General features: G+C 39.9%; 1 protein-coding gene and 1 long non-coding RNA gene across 18 annotated transcripts in view; both read left to right on the top strand.

Annotated features, from left to right (window-relative positions):
* The window catches only part of Dys (Dystrophin), a 163,089-nt gene that overhangs the window by 126,161 nt on the left and 17,805 nt on the right, over nucleotides 1-19,123 (top strand). For 12 of the 17 annotated variants that reach the window (XM_089265545.1, XM_089265593.1, XM_018111938.3 and 9 more), the window contains 2 exons: nucleotides 947-1,104; nucleotides 11,249-11,299. In XM_089265545.1, coding sequence (XP_089121671.1) covers nucleotides 947-1,104; nucleotides 11,249-11,299 — 209 coding nt within the window. The remainder of the gene's footprint in view (nucleotides 1-946; nucleotides 1,105-11,248; nucleotides 11,300-19,123) is intronic. The other 5 variants (XM_018111947.3, XM_089265584.1, XM_089265572.1 and 2 more) reach the window with 1 other exon arrangement.
* LOC149092172 (uncharacterized) lies at nucleotides 13,375-16,866 on the top strand. The gene is made up of 2 exons (XR_016197677.1): nucleotides 13,375-14,262; nucleotides 14,299-16,866. It is a non-coding gene; the product is annotated as an uncharacterized LOC149092172 (long non-coding RNA).

The raw sequence follows: 19,123 nt of genomic DNA, 5'->3' as shown, positions 1-19,123 counted from the left end.
TCCGCTGCTGGCGGGCGCTTCCTCAAAGTATTTCTCCATGCCCGATATTTGCTTAGCATCATATTAGCAGATGACGACTGGCCATCCAGTCAGCAGTGCCGCCGGCGCTGGGCCATAAAAGTTGTTCTCCGGCTCCGTTCGTGCATTAAATTAAATTCAGATTTAGCCAACGGCTCTGACATTCATCGATGCTCAGTCGCAGAAGCCGCTGTCCTTGTCTCTCTCTCTCTCAGCTCTGGGGATTGATTTTCTTCTAGCCTCGCCTGCCACTTGTCACTCTCATTCTCACTCCGCTCGCCCTCTCTCTCGCTCTCTCTTGCATTTCCGCCACATGCACGTCAGCCTGTCTCTCATGTCTCATGACATTTCCATTATGTTTTCTTTTCTGGTTTTTCCCTGTCAATTTGGTATAGGATATGGCTTAAACTGCTTGCCTTTGACCTGGCACTATTAAGTAGGCTAAGCGATAATTTAAATATATGATAAGCCATTGAGAGTGCTCATCATTATCCAGGCCTGACTGCTCTGCGAGTCTCTTTCAAGCGGAACCATAAACTGCTAATTTGATTGAAAGCCAACTCTCCGGGGGTTAAAGTTGAGCTGTCCCATGAGCGTATCTCCTGCCCCGATGTGCCCAAAGCCGAGCTGAGATTATTTTATTGCAAATTTAATCACCGCTCGCAATCAGCATAATCAACGTTGGGCGCCGTTCGGCATCGTCAGCATAATCATGGCTGTCGGTAAACACTTGGAACCGTAATATCATCTCTAATTCATAAAGTTACGTGCTGTCAGTCGAGTGGGCGGGCGGGGGCGGGCCCCATCCGAATATGATAGCACTTGCAATTGTTTTTGTCTGCCGACAATTTTTTTATAATTTTTTTGGCTCTTTTTTTTTTCACACACTTTTCGACTTTTTGATTTTTTGGCTTTTGTCTCCTTGCAGCCGCCCACGACTCCGACTCGCGTTACATGTCCGCCGAGGAGCAGAGCCGGGAACTGGCGCGCAGCATACGGCGCGAGGTGGGCAAACTTTCGGAGCAGTGGAACAATCTAATCGATAGATCTGACAATTGGAAGCATCGTTTGGACGAGTACATGACGGTAAGTCAGCCAGCGATAATGCTAACTCCGTTTACCACCCACCCCCCCCCCCCCCCCCCGCACATTTCGCGCTGCGTGTTACATTTTCATAAATTTGTTCTGACTCGCGGCTGAAGCATCTCATGAGCATTTCAATTGAGGCCCGGTGCGAACGCTCGTGACTTTTACTGTAATTTGTATGGCATCCAATTTGTTTTAGCCTGAGCAGCGCCAGCTCCACGAAATTTGGTTTTTTCTTTGTGTGTGTGTGCGTGCAATTATGTTTTGCAATGCGAAAAGGTGCTCAAACTTTGTGAAGGAAATCAAATCAGTGCCAGCGGAGAGAGCTCTTGAATGGAATCATTAAGAGGCAAAAAGAGGAGAAAAAAAATTAGAATTTGTAATTTCTGCAGTTGAGTCAGGGCATACCCATTGAACGACTCTTAAAATTTAAATAAACATTCATTAGTTATTCGGTTAAATTGTCCGTGGACTGCTGCATCCCTCAGCCGCACTCAAGTCCTTAATATATTATTCAATTACATTTTCTTATGCTCACATGAAGCCGAGAAAAACAACCCACAAACACCGAAAAAGAAAAAACAAATACTTTTGAAAGTGTTGAATGGCTTTTGCTTTCGCATTGTTATTTTACTCCGCACAATTTGGGGTTTTTTTGTTGTTTTTTTTTTTTTGGCTTGACAGTTTGTGGGTTTGTGGGCTCGAGGGGTTTGTGGCTGTGGTTGGGTGGGCTCTGGCTGATGGCTAATAAATGCAAGTGTGTTTTTTACGACACATATCGTTTGGATTGCAGAACAACAGCAACAACATGAATATAACAACAAAATATTTGCCACAAATGTGACGGGGCGGCTGGCAACGGCTGTCGTTACTCATACGCACCGTAAATTTGATGCAACAAAGTTTGGCCGCATAAAAATGTCACAGAGTGTGCAAACAATGGATAGCCATGTGCTGTACATGTGTACATGTGTGTGTGTGTGTGTGTGTGTGTATGTGTGTGTGTATATAACTCGTTGAGTGGGCGGTTGTATAAAATATCAAAGCGCATAAAATGCACATATTGTATATGATGTATGCTGTATGCTGTATGCGAGTTGTATAGCATACTTTTGGGCACCCGAGTGGAGCTCCAGCGAAAATCAATACGAAGCAATATATAAGTATATGAGTGTGTGTGTGTGTGTGTGTGTGGGTTGAAAATAGAAACAACAAGAGCGGAGGAGGCATAGAAAAATATTTGCCACAAAGTGCGCATAAATATGAGAGTTGAATGGCAAGTCAAGAGTCGTAGACAGAGACAGAGTGGCAAAGAGAGAGAGACAGAGTGAGAGAGGGGATGGAGAGTCAAGGCAAGTGGGCTTAAGATGTCAACCGTTAAGGGTTTAACGCGCCCTGCTCACTCGCTCATATACCGCCCCGTTTCTTGTGCTTGGAGTGCAACACGGAGGCATATGCTAATGTTGCCACATATTTAAGGCCAGCCACAATCTATCTAAATCCAAATCTAAATGAAAACAATGTAAAGCTCATGCTGTCAGTTTATTATTATAATGTTGTTGTTGTTGTTGTTGTCTCTGTCTGCCATTCTGTATTCCTACTAGATTATATATTCTATATCTTTAGCTCGCTTCTTTCCACTCTGCCCCTCTTTCTCTCTCTCTCGCTCTCTCTCTCTCTGTGTCTCTTTCTCTTCTCATGTATACACAGATGTGCCACCAGGGAGCTGTTTTATATATTTTACTGCGTCCAACTAGACAAATGCGAGTGTATTTGTGCACATAAATGTCCCAATGCAAGACAGCTGAGTGACCTATTTATGAGATTTAAAATTTGAAATGTTAAAAGAACAAATTTTAAAGTTAGCCAAGAAGATTATCATATACAAAAATATAATAAAATAAAAATAAATTTGTAGTTCAGCTTGCTTAGAAAAAATTCTTTACGAATTTGAGTATAAAATATTTGAGACTATACGAAAATATTTTGTTTTTAAGCTCTTGTAGCTAGCAGTTTATAGTATCTATATATCAAACACGATGAATATTGCCCACATATTCCATAATTTATTGAGTGCAAAGCGAAGCGAAGCAGTTCTGAAACTCTCAAGTTGCGATACTTTTGGCATCACTTAACAAAAGGTGAATTTCTTCCCTCTTTTTAATTTTACCATTTCCTTTTTTTGTGTGCTTTGCGGTCTTTGTGCATGGCGGTGCAGGTTGCAGTCGACGAAAAAGTGATAAGGCAAACTTTAATAAAATTAACAACATACAGTAAAAAACGAAAAAACGAAAAAGCGAAAAAAAGAACGAAGCGAAATAGCATTAAAAACTTTCTCAACAAGCTGGCAAAGTTATCCGTGCCCGGAGCGCGGGTGCGTTTTCGTAGAGAGAAACGTAAAAAGTTTAAATAAATGCAACTTAAAACAATTACCAGGAAACCAGCACGAAATTGGAGCGACGAGCGCAAATGAAACTTTCAGTGTGTTAAAATAAACGCTTTATGGAGCGGTTGACTCTGCTTAAATGAAGTCGCCCAACGGCCGGACACGCTACATACGTCCCGTTCTAAACGGGGCCAGCGAGCCAAAGAGCCAACTAGCCAACTTTGCCCACATCTCTGCTGACCAGGAGCTGGCGCAGAGTATCTAAGCCGCAGCGTGCGCTGCGGTTAATTGACCACAAAAATGTCCGTCCATTGTCCGCTCTCTGCTGTCCGCTGTCCCTTGTCCGCAGCTCTGTGTGCGGTCTAGCTAGCTTGAGGAATTTCTATTAATTGAATAAAAGTTTGTGCGAGCAGTGGGCGTGTTAAATTTAATTGAAAACTGCATTTTCATTAACAAGCATTTTCTATATACTTTTTATGCAGGCATTGCGTATGTGTTAAGCATACGCCGTGGGGTCCACTGGGTTGGACAGGCAAAAGAGTGTAAATACAAAAATGCTGGCTTGTCAATGGCACGCATCCGCAGCGTGGCTTACGTTTTGACACCTTTTTCGTGTGGCTGATGAAATTAAAATGATTTCGCCAGCTACAGGCTTAATTGAAAGTGCGCTGAGCAAACGCCCAGCGCGAAGTCAGCAGCTTTTTGTGACAGCCCTTCATGTTGCAACAACAACAAAAAGAGAGCGAGAGAGAGAGAGAGAGAGAGAGAGAACATGTTTTATAATTAATTTTGACTCGAGTAAATATTACCCAGAGCCACCCAGTGCACTGCAGTGGGCGAAGGGAGGTCGCTCCTTGACAGTTTAGCCTGCTAATGGACATTCGAGTTAACTGGCTTGCCGCCGCCAAACCACAAAAATTGCCACTGGTGCAGTGGTGTGGCAGTGCACGTGCCGCATCTTCAATCAATGTGCTATCGAATGCCGTTCCGCTCGCATGAAGCCGACTCCAATTAGAGCTGCCCTGCTGGCCCTCTGCGTAATTGGCCGAGTTGTCGTAGTCAGCAGCCCGTTGCTGACACCAAACTGAAGCCTGACCACAGCAATGCCTGATCAATGGGCCCAAGGAGTCCTCTAAAAGCCGCTGACTGAGTGGCCCAATGAATGCTCATTATGGGGCAGAGTGGGATCTGAGTTGACCCACTTGGGCTGCCCGATCTGGAATTGCAACTTGATTAGGGTTGGTTTAGGGGTAGCAAAATGTGTGAAGGGTAGTGGCGAATGGCCACAGCCATGCGTCAGTGGCAGCCCAGAGCTGAGCGCAATTGCTTGGCGCTTTGAAATATGCTTTATTGATTTCCTGTAAAGCTGTAAGAATTGTAAAATAAATGTGTCGAAAACACATTGCACTGGCCAACAGTCGAAGCCATATGGGCCAGAGGGCAGCGGTCAGCTAACGGCATCCCTAGGGCTGCTGACATTGTGAACACTTCTGCTGGCCATAATTTAACCACATGTGGTCGATATTGGCACACACACACACACACACACACTTACATACAGATGCACACACACACACACACAGGCAACTCATTTAACCGCTTATGACCGCTGCTTGCTGGTCGCTGCGGCAGCTGCTGCTGGTCCCTGACCATGTTCAACTTCGTTCACATCGTTGTCCTTGCCCAGCCAGGTCCTTGCGGCTCCTTCTTCTGCTCTGGCTGCAGCAGAGGCAGAGGCAGTAGCGCAGCAGCAGCGGCTAGTTTAGTTTATTATGCAGTCCAGACAACAATGAAATCAATTTAAATGGAATTTTTTGAAAATCGTTTAATAAATCACTCATACGCCATGCGAGCTGCGAGTACGCTGTGATTTATGGCAGTTGGTTAAATTTGAATTGAAAACATTCCAAAATGAGATACTCTTTGTTTTGGCATCTCATTTTAATGCACTCCCAAAAGTATGCAATGCTTTTATGTTTAGATGGGACACAAACCATAAAAAATTGTATTGTGGTATTGCAACATTTTCCGCACTTTAATATAGAGTTTAAAGCGCCAATTAAATGGACAAATTGCAAAAAATTACAAAATATAATCAATCAAATGGAATTGTCGATGAAAAAAAGCAGTCGACATTATTTGCAATTCCTTTTCATTTGAACCCTTTCGGTTGGCCCTTTTAAATAAGCAGCGAATGGCGAACTGCGAATGATTTATTGATCAGCAATTGCAGCTAGCCTGACAGGAATGCCAAAAGTGCTGCAGTGGTTAAAGGCGAGCTTAAAAACGCTCACAAAAAAAAAAAAAAAAAAAAAAAAATGAAAATATAGAAAAAGTAGAAGGAGAAAAAATATTATTTTTTCCTGCTTCCCGCATGGGAAATCAATTGATTGTCACGCTGAAATGGCTCGGCTTTGGCTTTGGCTTTGGCTTTAGCATTGGCTTTAGCTCTGGGTCTGACTTGGCTCTGGCTCTGGCTCTAGCTCTGCCTCTTGCTCTTTCTACACATTCGCTGATTACTTTGGCTATGATTGTGGCTTGGCTCTAGGTGCGCAGCGCTCGCTGCCTGCCACTATCAATATACAGCACACACACACACACACACACACACACACGTTCTCGTTGACTTTTTGATAGCCTTTTGTTTTGTTATTGTTATTTGCTAGACTTTTATTTGCAAAACTGCACCAATATGCCATGAAATGTAACCGTGCATAATTGTCAAACGTGTTCAGTTATATTGACAATACGTGCACACAGCCAATCGCCCACAAGCACAAACATGTACACAAACACACACATATATATATGTATATATACGCAGGATGTGAGTGCAGCTGCCTGCACGCAAACCAATTCATTTGCCGTTTTTCTGCAGTTTTTTTTTTTTTTGCATTGTTTTTGTCGCCTGCTGACGCCATTTTGTTTGCAGTTTTAACCCTTCAACCGCTTTGTGGTTTGGGCCTACAGTTGATGGAGCTTTTTGCGTCATTTAAACATGAAATATTGAATGCACATATGCGAGCTATTAGATGATTAATAAAAATACATATCAATATATAGAAAACAAGGAATAAAGAAATAATAATAATAAATATATCTATTTTTGCTCATTTAAATGAAAATATGTGAAAGAAAATTTATAGATATTTTTTAGATTAGACTAGAATTTATCAAATAGCTGAAAGAAAAACCTAAAAATAAAATAAATTTAAATGACTAAAGTAAAGCTAAAGAAACTAACTTTAGATATGACTAAATTTATAGATATACATATATATGTATATATGAAACGGTTGAGTATTAGCCAACAATTATTAAAGCCGCGATAATTTTAAATAGTATTCACGAATTTATCGAAAACAAACATTAAATTGTTATGTTTTCTCGTAATATAAATATTATGACAAGTGCTTTGCATTTTTAGCCGTAACCAAATTACAACAGCTGCATTATTCATGAGTTAAGACTAAAGTCAATAATGAAGAGGAAAACTCCGAAATAAATGCAACTTAATTGGAATGTAAGGGCACACTGCATGCACTGCCTGAGCAGCTCAGAGATTTCAATTCAATTTGCAAATGCAGGAAATCCGACAGCCACAAAAACAACAACAACAACAACAACAGCAGCAGCAGAAAAAGGCCAAAAGATATTTCTGCCAGACGACAAATCGACTTTTGTGATGAGAAATATGCACATAGAGAAACAGAGAGACTGAGAGAGAGAGAGAGAGAGAGAGAGAGAGAATGGGAAAACGACTGCCCCGAGAGGTGGCAGTGTGAAAAATTATGCGCTCGAAATAGATTTTCCAGCGACACTTGAAAATAGAAAAAATGAATGGGAAATACAAGAAATAGAAAGAGAAGAGCAGCAGACTTGTCTTGCATGGAGTTTCCACTTGAGTCCGTCCAGAGCCGATTCGTCCGCGCTGTCGCGTCTGCAGTTAATAAATTTTTTTGCCACGTCCTTTGCTGGCGGCACAAGTGTGGACAAATCCACAGCTGAAATTCAAGAAAAAATTCTTCTCGAGCTGATCATAACTCGTTGCGAGCATTTTTCACACTCTGCCATAACCGACGGCTGTGTGGCAAGCAACAAGCTGCAAATGCTTTCCACATACTCGCTTATTTGCCATTTAATATCAAATTCATTCAGAGCTCGCCGAGATTCAGTTGTTGCCCGGCAAAAGACATTGGCATATTCGTCTTTATCTGCAATATTTATAGATATACATATATAGATATATTATTGACTGGTGATAAGGCTGCATGTGCCTTTGATATATGCCGGTCATCAGGTGAACAGACTCGCTCGAGTGTGGTCTCTGTTGTCAGTTCATGAAATCATGAAAATTCCGAATATACATATGTTCCTGTCATAAACTTGCTTCGATGGCAAACAGAAAAGACCCTAGTACAATATTCGGACTTGAAAATAATCAAATATCAAATGAGTTTTCAAATGAGAATCGCATGCTGCGAGTTGACAAAGCCTCTCCATGAAGAGACATGAGAAGGTTTCAATTAATGATATGTCATTTAAAGAAATTGGAAAGACATAGACTATATACTATACTCTATACATACATACATATACACTCATTCTACTCGATTCACTTTAAGCCCCAAGCAACGCAGCTTCAAGGTCATGCCAGCTTGTTTATACACATAAATGTATCCAATAAATCCTTCAGTGCTCCATTATGATGCACAACCCGTCCGTGAATCATAAGCTCCAAAAATATTGAGAGCTGAAAAAGGCGCGCGTGTAAAATGCCATAAAAATCGAATAAAGCAAACGAAATGCGGGAAACATAAAGCGGAGCGTCAAACGAGCCATTCAAATGCATTTATAAATGTATCAATACAACAACAAAAGCAAAGCAAAAACAAAAAGAAAAACAAAAACAAAAAACAAGAAATTTGTGGCAATAAACCAGGCGAATCGCAAAACTCATTGAAATGTTACGAGTGCAACAACACTCAAGAGCCCCACTCAATTGGCCGGCAGATAAGCACTCAACACGCCACTTAATGAGCCCAGAAGCCGAGAGGGAGCGAGAGAGTGAGAGAGAAACAACAAAACAAAGTGGACCAGCCGAAAAAGAAACAATACACAAATCTATGCAAACACATGTATATTTATTTACATACACACACACAGACACACACACAAGCGAAACTCAAATAGTGAGCAACAAGTTCTTGTGAGAGCGTGAGAGAGTGAGAGCGTGTTGTTGTTGTTGCTGCTGTTGCTGGGCTGAGTGCCTGCGAGAGCGAGTATGATGAGAGTGTGAGTGTGTGAATCGGGGAGAACAAGTTTCGTTACGCTAGTGAAGTTTGAGCGCAAAGTGGCTGCAGTGACAGCAACAGCAACAACAGCGACGTCGACGTCGACGTTTACGTTGGCGCTGTCAGCGACGCTGACGGCCGTTCACTTAACGCATGCGGCCGGCGTTGTTGTTGGGTCAGTTAACGAAACGTCGGCGCGTAAGTTGGTTGCGTTTTTTGTAGAAGCGGCGCGCGCAGAACGCGATCAGCCGGCATTTGCCAAACGAAAGATACATTTTGCAAAGCGCGAGATACATGCAAATTGTAAAAATATAAAAATAAAAAAATTAAAGAAAAAGTGCAGCAGGGAGCCCACGCAATAAGTAACCAAAGCAAAGCAATAAAAACAAAGTGATTTGTGTGCTCAGTGTCGTGTTCTCAAAGCATGCAGCGTGGAGCGTTGCTTCCCAAGAAGTGAAATACAAAACCCGAAAGCAGTCCCAAAAATGCTAAAAATAAAAATAAATAAAAAAAATGAAATAAAATAAATTAAATTAAATAAAACACTGTTGTGCGACAAACGAAAGTAACAAGAGTAACAAGGTCGCATTTATAACAATAATTTTTGTCAACGTCGGCGACGCGTCGGCAGCATGGCAGAAATTTGTGTGATAAAAGAAATGAAATTCTTTGTAACAGTCACGTTTTAAATTGTGCGCCCCTTTTTTTTTTTTTACAAGACGACAAAGGAAAAACAAAATAATAATAGGCAGAGAAGAGTTTTCCTGTTTTTTATTTGCATTTCATGCGCGGTGAATTTCGTTAAAGCTGTGCGCGCATTCGATCTTTTATCTAGAATCTAGACACAATTTACTCACCTATATTTATGATGATGTTGTTGTTGTTGTTGTTATTGTTGTTGTGTGGTTGGGAAAATGTATTGCAACGGCGTTAAGTCCAAATTTTTGCTGCATGCGCTGAAATTAATTCAGTTTCTCGTTTTGTTTTTGTCATTTTAAAAATAAAATCGAGACAGCTTAACAACGAAAAAAAAAATACAATATTTATTTACGTTGATTGCAAGTTAATATTGTATAAAAAATGAAAAAAAACAAGCTGCTTACACCAGCAAAATTATTTCGTATGGGAAACGCTAAGTGAACTTGTCTTGAAATGCAGATCGACTTGGCTTATTATGGTTGTTGTTGATGGCTAATACCGAAGAGCGCTTTGGCTTAAATAATACACTTAGATCTTGTCGAGAATTGTTTCTTATCGACAAGTTGACTTCAGTTTACAAACGGCATGATAATGCAATTTACATGTGGCTTACGCGACATTCTTTGCTGCATGGCAGACGCGATAAGTCAGATAATACAGATATATACATGTATATATATATATATTCCCGTGTATATTTTGATTCAAGTAATGCTGAGTATATAAACAGGTAGCTCACATTTCATGTCTTCGCTTTGTGGACACCCTTCCTGTAACTGGGTACGACCACACTTTTCATATCCCACGCACCACACGCCCGGAGACGAATCGCTCCACGGCTGCCGACCAGCGAAGGTCGTTTATTATTATTATTATTATTTTCTTTGCATTTTATTGAATCTCTGGCACAAAGGGGAGCACCGAAGCTCCCCTCGTCGCACAGGACTCGCTTGCAGTGTATTTGCTAAAGTTGTCGCTGTATTTGCCTGTTGCCCTGTCAGCAGCAGTGCCGACTGAGATTGAGAAACCCAGACAGAGAGACAGAGTAGCAGTCTCACTGAGAGTCTCCCTCTCACTCTCTCCAGTGTGGTGCCTTATGTTTGTCATATGTTTCAGAGCTTCAGCTGGGACACGAGCAACTCCAGTGCCCAGCGTCTTTTATACATACTGTCATGTGCTCATTCTCACTTGTGTGCGCATCTCAACTGGGTTTACATTGTCGCACATCTTCATCATCATCTGCATATCTCAGTGGTTGCATATGTGTGTGTGTGTGTGATTCTTTATCTCTCACAGTTCTTAGTCATTGTTAAAGCAGCAGCTGCTGCTGCTTCTGCTTCTGCTGCTGAGTTATCTCATTGTGTGCACATTCCAGCCTTGTCTCAGCCGAGGACGATCTCTCATATGAGGTGTGGGCGCAGCAATCCTGAAGGTCTTTGTTGTCATTCGGTTAATTAGGACGGGATGACTCAATCTCAATGTCAATCTCAATCTCAATCTAGTTGGCAAGGCGCCAGCTCAAGGTCTTCCATGGAGTCTGGAATCTTCACTCACAATTTCACTGTGAATGTCCCAAGCTCAAAGTGCTGCTGGCATGAATAATCATGAATAAAATTCAATGTAAATTCAATTGTCAGCTGCGGCTTGCATTATCTTAAAATACATTCATGCATTTGTTTTTAATTAGCCATATGTTTCAGTCACAATTCTTGTTTCTTATTGTTTCTTATTGTTTTCTTTTTGATTATTTTTTTGTATTTTGCAGACGAGTTCAGTCTCAGTTGTAGCTCAAATTCTTATTACCGACACGCTCAAAGTACGTTTACACTTTTTACTTTTTACCTTGCCTTACTTTCATTTTTGTTATTATTAACCCCCCCTAGAGAGACCCATAAATCTCATGGCATATTGAGGGGCCTCTCTCTCCCCCTCTCACTCTCTCTCTCTCTCTCTAATATTCATTTGTTGTACATAATAATAACACGCACAACATAAAACACATCGTGTGAAGCCAAGTCGGGAACATAAATTTGTCGCTTTTATCTAACAGTCGAATGAAAACAATTGTCGTTCCGATCTCGTTTTTTTTTTCTTGCCCTCTCTTTCGGTTTTTTGTTTACGATGCCGCCCAGTATTCATGATGGCGTTGAAAAGTGCCACAAGGCACATAATTAATGCCACAGAAGGCTGCTGCAAATTCACACTGGAGCTGCGTCTGGCATTTAATGGCGAGCTGCGATGATGATGAGGCCGTTTTCGAATTCAGCTAGAGCCCATATTTATTGATGGGGCAGACACATGTGCTTCGCAGCTTCACAAATTTATGGGTTGCGGTAGGGATTTGAACCCCACAGCAACTTTGACCCACTTCGAATGCTCGGCTGGGCCGATAAGCGCCACATTGAGCGCAATTAAGCGCAGTAGCTCACACATTCTAGAACCAGTCTTGTATATATATACATATGTATATACATATGTACATAAATTAAGCAATTTTTTGACAAACTCAGCGAACTCAGCTTTCCAATTGGAATGCTTTATTGAGGGCACAAATGTCAATTGAAACACAAATATTTTGATTTCTTGATGAATCTTCTATTGAAATGTTTGGCAGAAGTTAAATACTTTTGATTGGCTTTAAAATGGCTTTGCGAAAGATTTTGTACTATATGTAAAATATTTCTTTGAGTAGCTAGAGTCGGCTGATGTCAAGTGGAGACAGAATGAAGTGCATCACCTTATTCGACAGCTGCAGCTGTTTTCATTTGTATTTTATATACATAAATATATGCACATTTAAATAAAAATATGCCTTATTCTCGTACAATGAGACGGCTTTAATCATATTTACATATGTACATTTGTATAAACAATATATAAGTATGTATAACACATGTAAGCTGTTCCCCTAACTCTTGTGCCTCTTGACTTATTGTATACATACATACATACATTTATGGAAATAATGTTGTATATATGTAGGTTCCATATTTACCTCTTGATTATATAAGTTGTTTTTTAAGGTATTTTTAATTTAAAAAATATTTTATTGCGCACCTTCTATATATTTATTTTAAATTCTTCATTGATTCGTTTTCATTTTTTATTTAATTTTTTTTGACTTTGCTTTCTTTAAATTTTTTAAAATAATTATTATTGAGCATAAGCATTACTGAAATATGAATTTATATCTTTACATTATCATAAAAAAAAAAAATAAAAAAAAATAAAAAATAATAATTTTAATAAAATAAAATATTAATATACGTACATATATAAACATAAATGTCTGCAAATATCATAAGAAGTGTAAACAAACACCAACCATGTGCGGGCTTTGCTGTCTCTTTCTCTCTCTCGCTCTCGCCCTCTCTCACTCACTATCTCCCCCCCTCTGTTTCTTTGAGCCACTTCAAGCTTGTTGTGTGCATTTCGTGGGCTCGTTTGCTTTTCGGCTATTGGTCGCTTCGTCGCTTCTTTGTCTGCAAAAACTGTATGCGAAACATGGATTTGGTTCGCTTGAAAACAGCTGCAACATGATGTCATCCACATGAATTCTAGGGAATTTGCTTACATTCAATTGCGTAAGAAGTTAAAATGCGCCAAAGGGACTTGAAGTATGTATGTATGCATATGATTAAATGTGCTCTAGAAATCCAAAGTCCAGTAGAACTTACTTGAGCTGCAGTTGGTTTAACTAAAAGTTAACTTAAAGTCGTTAGAGAGTAAAGATGCAACAGCATAATCAAGATCATATAAATGTATAAGAGATAATGATAATAGTAATAACATTATCAATTAGAATAGTTTACTCTTGCAAGCTAACTCTGCTCTATTACCAAATCTCTTTAATGCCTAACAAATTAAATTTGTTTACCCAATCCGTTTTTTCGCTGGCGTAAACCCAAATTTCACTTGTTTACCAAGAGCATCGCATATGGACGCCTGTCCACATTGGATTTGCCAAATTTGGTTTTCTAATAATCACAGAAATTCGCGCTGTTGACTTAGCTGCTTTGCAGCTGTTGAATCTGCATGTTGCATGTTGCATGCTGCAAGCTGCTGACTGTTGCTCTCTAGATTGCAGCTAAAAGCTGGAAATTATTTATGATAATTGCACTTTATTTATGCATTTTGCATATGCGTATGTGTGTGTCTGTGTGTTGAGGGAGATTGGTACGGGAAATGCAAAGACAAGGCAACACACAACTTTGTTGTTGTTGAAGTTCTTGATGTCGTTTTTGTGGCACATACAATTGATATTTATTAGTGCACTAAGAGCCCTCGCTGTGGAGTGAGGGCACTCGATAGCGGAGGGGCCGAGGAGGGTCTGGCAATTTTCGCGTGCCTCAAATGTTCAATTATCGCCGCAATTGCCGCCGTTCCGCACCCACGCAACAGCGAGAGTCCCCCGCCCGCCCACAGCTCTGAGTGACATTTGCATGGCAATGGATGGAGGATAAATATGTTCATATATTAAAAGTATATAGATGTGTGTGTGTGTGTGTGTGTGTGTGCGTTTCTATGCGACATGCAGACGCCAAGTGCCATTTAAGGCTTTACACATGTGGCAATGCGACGCCTTCTACGGAATTTATACAAATGTCAGCCAAATGTCGCGACTTCGGATCGGACTTTGTCGTGGCGCCTAATCCTGCTGGCATTATTTCGCGGTGCCCATTTCGGCCAATTAATATGCGGTTAATGGTGTTAACTGCTTGACGTGGTTATTTATAGGCCCGAAAGATGCAACTGCAACTCAATTGCAATTGCATGCCAGTGCAACGTGAGACAGACAGAGAGACAAAGAGCCAGCGAGGCGAGTAGGAGAGCAGATAGCAGGCTGAGCCAGAGGCAGGGGCTGGCAGGGGCACTCGGTCGATGGCGTCGTGCATTTTGCATGCCAAGTGATGGAAAATGTATGCGATGAATTGCATAAGATGGCACAACTAACAGCAACTCTTACTTGTATCTTGGCTGGGCCCAAAGCCGAAGACAAATATCTGCTATCTTGGCACGTTGTTGTTGTTGTTGCTGTTGCTGTTGGGTGTGGTGGTTTCAGTGGCACTGGCAGTGGCACATTTCAAGCATCTGCAGACGGCGAGTGCATGAAATGTATCCTTGGATGGAAATGCAAATGCAAAATAGAAAAAAATATTGTGGAATAACAAGCATCTACTGGTGTGAATAAATAACTTATCGAAATAAATGGCAGCTGAGCGTGTCAGATAAGTGAATCAAGCTGCGATAGAGCAAGTGTCCACGGATGCTGCCAAGCAGCTTGCCAAAGACTACTATATGCAATTATATGTAGCATAGAAGGGCAAATAAAATATTTGATCTAATATGTAAAATTTAAAATATAAAATGAAGTTCAAAATATAAAATATAAAATATGAAATATAAATTATAAAATATAAAATATAAAATATAAAACATAAAATATAAAAAAATAAAATATAAAATATGATATATAAATTATAAAATATAAAATATAAATTATAAAATATAAAATATAAAATATAAAATACAAAATATAATATATAAAATATAAAATATAAAATATAAAATATAATATATAAATAAATAAATATAAACATAAATATAAAATATAAAATATAAAATATAAAATATAAAATATAAAATATAAAATATAAAATATAAAGTATAAAATATAAAATATAAAATATAAAACATAAAATATAAAATTTAAAATATAAAATATAAAATATAAAATAGAAAATATAAAATAGAAAATATAAAACATAAAATATAAAATATAAAATATAAAATATAAAATATAAAATACAAAATAGAAAATAGAAAATACTAAATAAATATTGGGTTTATATTAAATATAATTAGAAACTATTGCAAATCATTTGAAGCAAGGCAAAATTAAAGAAACAAAAGAAATGAAGAGCTGAAAGAAAAGAATTAATCTTTTAATGAATGGTATTTTACTTTTAATATATTATAAAATATTTCAAGATTGGATGAGATTATGGCATATAACATATGGAATCAGTTATATGAATATAAGATATGGAATCAGTTATAATAGCATTTCAGATGTATAATCAGCTTTATGATTATAACATAACTGACTCCATAATTGATATAGAGCTGCAATCCAGTCGAGTTCAATTGAGAAGACTTTGAGCTACAAAAGATAGCCAGACAGGCAGATATGTCTTAAAACTGATCAAGAATATGCTATATAAACTATAAGTCCGTGACGAAATGTACAAAAAGAACTCCATGATTGTCAACTATCAAGAGCATATATGCATATAGACTATCTTCAGCGAGAAATTGAAAACTTTCGCACATGATATGATTTGCAGAGCCTATCTAGCATTTCAAGTGAATTTCGATTGATACGGCAGTGTGGCATATCAGAGCATATTTAGCGCCCCATAAATGCCGTATGCGATTTGTTTGCGTGGTGCATGAGCCACATAGTTGCATGCATACAAATGCATGGCCAAGCACGTAGCACGGCTGAGGCCCGCTGATCGGCGCTTAGGCCAGGTTGGCAGCTGCAGCTGAGTGATAAGCGGGCAAGAGCAGCTTGACAATAGCTGTACGCTTATTTCCGCGCGCTGCCAGCGCTCGAGTCCAATCAATTGAGAACTGCCACACTAATTGCAGCATGTTTATCGGGCAGCAGCTTCTCAATCATTTCAATTGAACAATTATGTTGTGAGCCAGAGTTGCACTCAATTAAACTGAAACCTTTATCTCAATTGTGATTAGCAGAACGGAGAACGCCCCCTCGCCAGCACTCGCCCGCCCCTCATGCCGATGCGCTTCATTGAACTGCACAGCGCATCAAGAGGCAAACAAATGAAATAATTCACATCATGTCCGCTGGACAGACGGAGGAATTCTTTTGCTGCTCACTGGGGGAAGTGGCCAAAGCAGCTCAGCCAAAAGAAGGCACAAATCACAACTGGCTTGTAGAGAGGCAGTTTATGCAAATCATCCACAAATTGCCTGCCCACTACTTGACTTGCTTGGGCGGGTGGGGCAAAGGCTGTGCAGCAGCCAAGTATTAATAATTCTGGGCAAAGTCTCTAATGAGCGCAAATGTTTGTCAAAATGTTGACAAGTTAATTGAGCAGAAAATTTACATGAAGCGCAGCAGCAGTCGACGAACTTTCGAGCCCAGTTAACAACAGCACAGTTCACAGTTATGCATTGTTAAGTTAGTTAGTCAGTTAGTTAGTTAGGACAGACAGCACCTACAGTAGAGCCGATCGGCTCATTTATCAATGTCAGCCCGCATCAAAGACTTTGGACTTCAAATGAAGAATTAGTCCATTGATGAGAGCACTTAAGCGTGAAGCATTAAATACCAGAAAAACTAAAAACACCAAAAACTAGCTGAACTTTTTCTCCTGCTGTCGAAAATCGCGGCACATTAAGGGAAAGTAAAAGTCGTCTCTGTCTCATTACGAGCGTCTTAAGCTGCAGCGTTAATCAGGTATCGAGTACAGCGAGTACAGTGAGTACTCGATACGATTGTTCGATTCCCGCGCTAATGCGACTTTAATGAGCTGCAACTATTTTCCTTGGCTCTTCGAATATTCGAAAGCATGGCAAATTGTTTTCGAGTAAAAGTCGAGAGACCCGAGACCCGGCACCCGAGACTCCAGCCTGCTGCTGCCCGCTGAGCGGATTTTAATGAGCAGCACCCAATGAAAATTCCAACACGCAATATCGCCGCATTAGACCTAATTCAAGGAAATTCTGCCGTGAAACACAGTTAGTGCAAGTCTCAAAATACTTTAGTAAAATTCCACTGCAAAGCTTTTCCCTTTTACAAAAATCTTTCCTATCGAAATTTGTATGTTATTAGTGCAATATTTTGTGTTGCATATCCAGGCAGTTTTATTTGAATATTTCGGTTTACGTTCTGTTCCATTTCACCGAAATATTCCGAGTATTTGCACAGATTTTACATTGTTGGCATTGTTGGTGGGCGAAATATTTTGTACCTGGCTGCAGTTGGGGATCATAAATAAACCAAAGCAATTTTCTTTTAATTTCACGAATATATAAATGGCCGCCACCCGTAAACTATTTGCGGGCGCTGGTGCAGGTGTGGTGCTGGGGCAGGTGGTGCGGCATTGTTTTGCTATCATCTCAACGCTGCGCAATTCGGCCAATTTATTTGTTAAATAAACATTTTCGATTATGGCCAGGTGCGTTTGGCTGGATTTACGATGAATCGCTGAATCTGTTTAGGCAAATATGTAAGTGGTGCACGATGGCATTCTTAAAATAGAACCACAGCTGGCTAAACCACATTTCAAATTCTCAATCGCTATCTGCAGCAATGCCAATTTGAATTGCTTTGATAGACATGTTTGTTTATGTATGTATATATATATTTATATTAGGTATTTTTAAAGAATTCTTTAAGCATAAATTTGCTTAGATCTGCTTATTTGTAATAGAGATAAATTTCCAGCTTTATCAATTTCTTTTAATAACAAATAAATACCTTTTCACAGGGTAACTCTTAGTCTGCTTTATGCTAAAAATTAAAGTGTTTATCATCCGCTAGGCTGTCAGGCACTCTTGGCTCGCCAAATCAGACTGTGAAGTAGCTAAATCGTTTTTAAATTGTTGTAAAGCCACATGAATTAATTGAGCTAATCGTTAGCCAACCGCTGGATAGCCAAGTTCTTAGCTCTCTGTGTTTACTCGCAAAGAATTTGTGGCAACAGCTGGGCGAGCTCATTGATGGCCTGTTGATGTTTATACCTGAATGTTATTCCTAAATGGCTGAGCACTGGGCACTGTTTGTTTGTGCCTTACACACAGATTGCGAACTTTGTGCACTTTGGGTAATTAACAAGTTTGTTTGCCCCTGAATTTCAATATTTGGCCTGGTCTGGCCTGGCGCCCAGCCAGTCGAGCCTGTTCGCAAGGCCACAGAATAGGCCATCGATAAGCGCAATTCAGCCCAAAACTCTGAGAGACAAAAAAGAGGCAGATAAAAACGGGCACAAAACAGAAAAATCAATAATCATTTAAAATTCAAATGGGCAAAGCATGAACCGGAAAATGTGCGAGTGCTGTAACCAAAACACAAAACCGGCAAATGCAAATTGGAAAAACAGATAATGAAAAACGAAAAGTGGGGCTCAGAGGCCGCGGCACGCTAATGAAATTAAAAATTGATGCTTTGGGGCCATAGGCACAAATATGCCTGGCTGTATGCCTAGCCGGGCATGGATCTAGCGAGCTGGGCGAGAGACAAAACAAAACAAATGTCATTTAATAAATTGAAAATGTGGGCGGCATGGCTGCAGGGCGTGGTGGGCTGAGCACTGGAGACTGAGTGAAAAGTGCGCTACTTTGCCACGCCTGATTGATTTTGCGGCTGAGGCTGAAGCCAATGCAGCCACAAGAAAGACAAACGCCGCCAGTTGGACGCGTCTCTTTGATGAAGTTGCCAAACCGACGATATCTATATATATCTATATACATATATATATATATATATATGTGTGTGTGTATCGATAGCGACGCCGTTTTGCGGTCTGGTTGCTCAATCTTCCTGGTTTGCTGCAAGCCGTTGACATCAATTAATTGTGAAAAATATAATACGAAATAGAAAAAAAAT

Source organism: Drosophila navojoa, chromosome 2 (genome assembly GCF_054131105.1).
Source record: "Drosophila navojoa isolate 15081-1374.11 chromosome 2, UAZ_NAV_1.0, whole genome shotgun sequence".
In the NCBI taxonomy this organism is placed as follows: domain Eukaryota; kingdom Metazoa; phylum Arthropoda; class Insecta; order Diptera; family Drosophilidae; genus Drosophila; species Drosophila navojoa.
This window is presented reverse-complemented; position numbering and strand designations above follow the sequence as displayed.